At 59.9% G+C, this 5,421-nt stretch overlaps 1 protein-coding gene across 1 annotated transcript in view; it reads right to left on the minus strand.

Moving 5' to 3' along the window:
- Positions 1-369: 369 nt before the first annotated feature.
- The window catches only part of LOC118157986 (tenascin-X-like), a 6,749-nt gene continuing 1,697 nt past the window's right edge, over positions 370-5,421 (minus strand). Inside the window, exons 3-8 of the mRNA XM_035312529.1 lie at positions 5,005-5,117; positions 4,091-4,244; positions 2,136-3,119; positions 1,969-2,058; positions 1,502-1,789; positions 370-749 (exon numbers count right to left, since the gene is read on the minus strand). Of these exons, the coding sequence (XP_035168420.1) occupies positions 370-749; positions 1,502-1,789; positions 1,969-2,058; positions 2,136-3,119; positions 4,091-4,244; positions 5,005-5,117 (2,009 nt within the window). The remainder of the gene's footprint in view (positions 750-1,501; positions 1,790-1,968; positions 2,059-2,135; positions 3,120-4,090; positions 4,245-5,004; positions 5,118-5,421) is intronic.

A 5,421-nucleotide genomic window follows, 5' to 3' on the forward strand; every position in this document is an offset into this window, starting at 1 on the left:
GATACTGGGCATACGTATCAACCCATCTGTCCACCTAGACATCCATTCATCCATCCACCAATGCAATTGTCCATCAGTCTGTGATGCAGCCTTCCTTCCATATACCCCTAAACACAACTCAGCAGCCTTCCAACTATTACCTCAGGTACATCCAGCCAGCTGTCCTTCCATCTGTTCTTACACCTATAAACAAACCACTTGTCCAACCATCTACCCACACTTCTACTCATCCCGTTAATCAAGGACCTTCACCAAACATCCAAGCAAAAAAAAAAACGATTTACACTTTCATTTAGATCTCCGCTCACCACTCCCTTCCTCCACCCATTAATCAGAGTGTTTTTCATTCTGTTAATTGATCAGATATCCTCAGTGAGACCCTGGATGGACCTTGCCCTTGCTCCCAGTTTTCTCTAAAACCACGGTGTGTAAGGGACAAGGACAGCAGCCCTCACCTGTGATGGCATCGGTGGAGATGGGGCCCAGACGTTTCCGCCCCCACATCCCGTACAGGTTGAACTTGTAGCGGTGGGATGGTGACAGCCCTGGCACGGTCACCGTGCGGGACCCACCGTCCACAGGCAGTACCTGCAGCTGGCCCTGTGCATCCTTGTACTGCACCGTGAAGGAGTCAAAGGTGCCCTTGGGGACGCTCCATTCCAGCTGGATGGAGTCGGGGGTTACGTGGGAGGCTGTGAGCTCACCCAGGCGTGGCTGGGATGGCAGGTCCTCCTTTGGGAGTGCCGGGGCTGTAACGGGGACAGCAGAATGCAGGGTACACAGGGGACAAGCATCCTTTCATCTATCTACTCATCCATGCACCTATTAGTTTGTATGTGCATCCATCCGTCTAATCACCCACCCATCACTCAGCTCACCCATCTATCCATCTTCCCATTCCTCTATTTGTTTTCCCAATGTCAGCCATCTAATTATCTTTTGCCAGTTAATCCAGCCTGCCAGCCTTCCACAGACTTGTATTTGAGTCCATCCATCCATCTATTAGTCTTTCCACCTATCCTTGTTTCCTTCCATCCCATCATCCACCATCTTTCCATGCCTCTTCTCCCTCACATATGTTCATGGACACTTGAACACAAATAACCAAGCATGCAATCATCCATCTAGTCATTAATTAAGCGATCTGATTATTCATCCAAGCACACATGCTTTCACCCATCTGTGGTTCCATCTATCCATCCATTCATCAGGCCACCCACCCGTTTTCCCGTCCATCCAGAAACCCTTCCATTCAATCCCAACCATCTGTCCCACTATCCACCCAATTATCGATTTATCTATGATTGATCTGATCAATCAGCCAGCCACACAGTCATCTAATCGCCCATCCCTTCATAGGAACCTCTCCATCCCTTGGACCTCGCATGCACACAAGCCTACCACCAAATCAAGGCCAAAGGCTGTTCCTACATCTCTCAAGGTCAAGGACCCCACATGGAGGTCCACAGGGAACACGGCTGGAGCATGCAGCAGCCCTCACCTGTGATGGCATCCGTGGAGATAAGACCAATACGTTTCCGCCCCCACACCCCGTACAGATTGAACTTGTAGCGGCGGGAGGGCAACAGCCCAGGAACAGTCACTGTGCGGGACCCACCGTCCACAGCAAGTGCCTGTGGCTGGCCCTGTGCATCCCTGTACTGCACCGTGAAGGAGTCAAAGGTGCCTTCAAGGACGTTCCATTCCAGCTGGACGGAGTTGGGTGTCACGTGGGAGGCCGTGAGCTCGCCCAAGCGAGGCCGCTGTGGTGGTTCCTCCTCTGACGGGGCTGCAATGGTGGTGGCACAATGCAAGGCATGAACATCTTTCCGTGTGTCCATCCATTCATCATTCCATCCGTCCGTCTTTCCTTCCTTCCTTCCAACCACACCCAACTTGGATACCAAGAGCTAGCGAGCCCGGACACCTGGGTTTTCCCCAGTGCTGCCAGGAATCACTTGGGGGTACCTGCTTTTGCCATGGCACCTTGAGGCTCGGTCAGCTCCATCTCATACAGATGCTCCCAGTCTATCGGGGGCTCATTGGTGCCACCTACCCCTGCAACCAGAAGAGCAGTGCGGGGTTATTAGATGCCCCCATGCAACGCTGTCCCCACCCGGGTCCCTGTCACCCACCTGCGGTCACCAGGGACGTGTAGGACTTGGAGACGCGCCCCTGCACCACGCCATGCACCTCCACCCGGTACATGGCCCCTGGAACCAGCCCTGGCACCCGGGCCACTGCTGTGTCCCCTGGCACCCGCAGCTCCCCCTCGGCCCCCTCCGGCTCCCCCAGGGGCCGGTAGCGGATCACCACAGTCTCTGAGTGGCCCCGCAGCCCATCCAGGTCCACAAGGGCCTCTCCGGCAGCCCCCGGCATAAGCTGGGGCTTGGGGTGGGGACTCTGGTGGAGGTGGCGGAGGAACTGGTAGCGCAGCGAGGCTGGGCTGCGGCGAAGCAGGTAGGAGAGGATGGCACGGGCCACTGCGGGCACTGTCTGGTTGCCCCGGAGAGGGAAGGCCGTGGCCCGGAGGTGGCTCTCCAGGCGCTGCAGCAAAGACCCATTGTAGGACGAGAGCTTAGCCCCCAGGTCATGCAGAGATGGAACACCTGGGAGCACTGGGGACACGGGGGATGCTGGGGAGACCGGGGACTTGGGAGACGAAAGTAAAATGGGGGACTGCGGTGATGCTGGGGACCGTGGAACTGCAGGTGACCTTGGGGATACTGGGGATGCTGGTGCCTCTGGGGACCTTGGGGACACTGGTGACCATGAAGATTCAGGGGAAGCTGGTGATGCCGGGGACACTGGTGACACTGGAGACCTCGGGGATGCTGGTGACCTCGGGGACCCTGGAGATGCTGGGGATCCCGGTGACCTTGGAGATGTCGGGGACGCTGGTGACCCCAAGGACCCTGGTAAGACTGGGGATGCATCCGGTGATACTGGTGATGCTGGGGATCCCAGGGACCCTGGTGACCCTGGGGACGCTGGTGACACTGGGGACCGTGGGGATGCTGGAGACCCTCGGGCTGATGGTGATGCTGGGGCCACTGGAGATGCCAGGAATGTAGGGGACCCCAGGGGCCCCCCGTGGGTGGGCAGGGGCTGGGCAATCACTGTGAGAGCAAAGGGGACCAGGGTCAGCAGCCTGGCCCCAAAAGCCCCCATCTGCCACAGCCCAGGGACCCACAGGGGGGACACGGGGATGGATGGACACGGGAACAGACGAGGACACATGGACACAAAGGGGGAGACTGTGGACATCTGGGACCACAGAGAGAGACTGGGAACCCCCAGACTCACGGGGACGGACTGGGACAGACAGACTCGTGGGGGCAGGCTGGAAACATCTGGACCCAGGGAACAGAGGGACGCACAGGGAGGCACCAGTAGATGTGGGGACACACGGGCCCGTGGGGACACACGGGGATGTACTGGGGTCACACGGAGTCATCGGGGCAGACGCAGGTGGACAGGCCTGGGGGGGGACACATGGACCCACAGGGACAGACTAGTGACACACAGACCTCCGCTGGGCAGACAGACGCACGTGGACCCGCAGAGCCATGGGGACATAAAGACACTTGGGGACAGACAGAGGCTGCAGGCACCACCCCTGTACCCGTTCCCATCCCAGTCCCCATCCCTGTCCCATGTCTGTCCCCATCCCCACGCCTCTGTCCCCATCCCTGTGGCTGTGACATCCTTCTTCCTGTCCCCGCTCCTGTACAGTTCCCATCCCGATGCCCTCCCCATCCCCGTGTCCATGCTTGTCCCCCACGCCACCCCTGTCCTCACCCCAATCCCCATGCTGTCCCCGTTCCTGTGCCCGCATCATCCCTGTCCCCACGTCTGTCCCTGTGCTATCCATTCCTGTCCCTGTGCTGAACGTTGTCCCCAAACTGACCCCCACGCTGTTCCCATCCCCGTGTTGTCCCGGCCACCATGGCCAAGCTCTCCCCACCCCTGTCCCACCCCCAATCCCCGTCCTCACCCCTGTGCCCATGCCATCCCCATGCTGTCCCCATGCCTGTCCCTGTCCCCAGCAGTCCCTGCCGGGCAGGTGACACACGCAGGTGGCACGTACATGTGCGGACGCGCAGGGTGCCAGGCATCCCGAGGTGCTGGTCCCGCTGGGCCTGGATGAAGAGCTCGAAGGCGCTTCCAGGCACCAGCCCTGTCACCTCGAAGGTGACAGCAGAGCCAGGCAGTTCGTGGGTGGCCATTGCTGCTGGTTCATCCTAGGGAGAGAGGACATGTCAGGGACACGTTGGGGACACCGAAGTGGGACCTGCTTCTGAGCCAGGCAGCAGGCAGGTGGCCACGGTCAATGGCTTCTCCTGGAGTTGGGGACGGTCTTGGAGTCACAATGGGGACATACTGAGGGCACCAAAGTGGGGACGCAGTGGGGACAGTGGTGAGGACACCTTATCCCTGAGCCAGGTAGGTGGCAGCATACAATGGTTTGTCCTGAGGCTGGGGGACACGCTGGGGACACCTCAGGGGGACTACTGGGGACACACTGGTGCCACCACAGTGGGGACATGTCCCAGTCCCTAAGGAGGGCTGCAGGCAGGTGGTTGCAGCTCATTCTGGGTGTATGGGGCTTGCTGGGGACACCCTGGGGACACTGTGCTGGGGACACATCTCCATTCCCAAGCCAGGCAGCGGAAGGGTGGCCGCAGCTCGTCCTATGGATGCGCTGGGTGACACCACCGTGGCTCACCCTGGGCACAGGGGACACAAAGGGGAGATGTCCCCATCCCTGAGCCACAGAGCCTGGCCCCTGGCTTGGTCTGAAGACAACAGGCACATTGGGGACGTGTTGGGGATACAACAAGGACACTACAGAGGTGTCCCCAAAAGGGACACCAACTACGGACACCAACTCATCCTGGGGACAAGGGCCACACTGAAGACAAGTTGGAGCTATACTTCCACACCGGGGGTACTGCTCTGCTGGGGGATGCGTCCTGACCCCTGTCCCTGTCCCCAGCTTACCATGGGGATGAGGACCACCTGGTAGCCATCCACGGGGATGCCCGGCCGAGGCCAGGTCACACGGAAGGATGTCTGGTTGCGTGCAGCCAAGCGCGGTGTCACTGCGGGGATCTCTGCAGGGACACAGCCCTTTTGGGAGGTGCCACCACAGGGACCCTGTGGGGCACCCCAGGATGGGGCAACCACATGAGGACAGCTGGGGATGGGGACCCATGGAGTGGGGACAGCACAGGACAGGGCACCCAGGGGATGGGGACAACCACGGGGACGTGGCCCAAGCCATGGGGACACTGGGATAGTGGACACCCCCAGGACCACGGGGACACCCAGAGCACTGGGGGGACTCTGAGGAGGGGCTGGGAGTGAAACCAGAAGCACTGAGGACCCCAGGGGCACCCTGGGGGGGGGGGGGGGGGG

The sequence above is a fragment of the Oxyura jamaicensis genome (assembly GCF_011077185.1).
Source record: "Oxyura jamaicensis isolate SHBP4307 breed ruddy duck chromosome 16 unlocalized genomic scaffold, BPBGC_Ojam_1.0 oxy16_random_OJ72716, whole genome shotgun sequence".
NCBI classification, from domain to species: Eukaryota; Metazoa; Chordata; class Aves; order Anseriformes; family Anatidae; genus Oxyura; species Oxyura jamaicensis.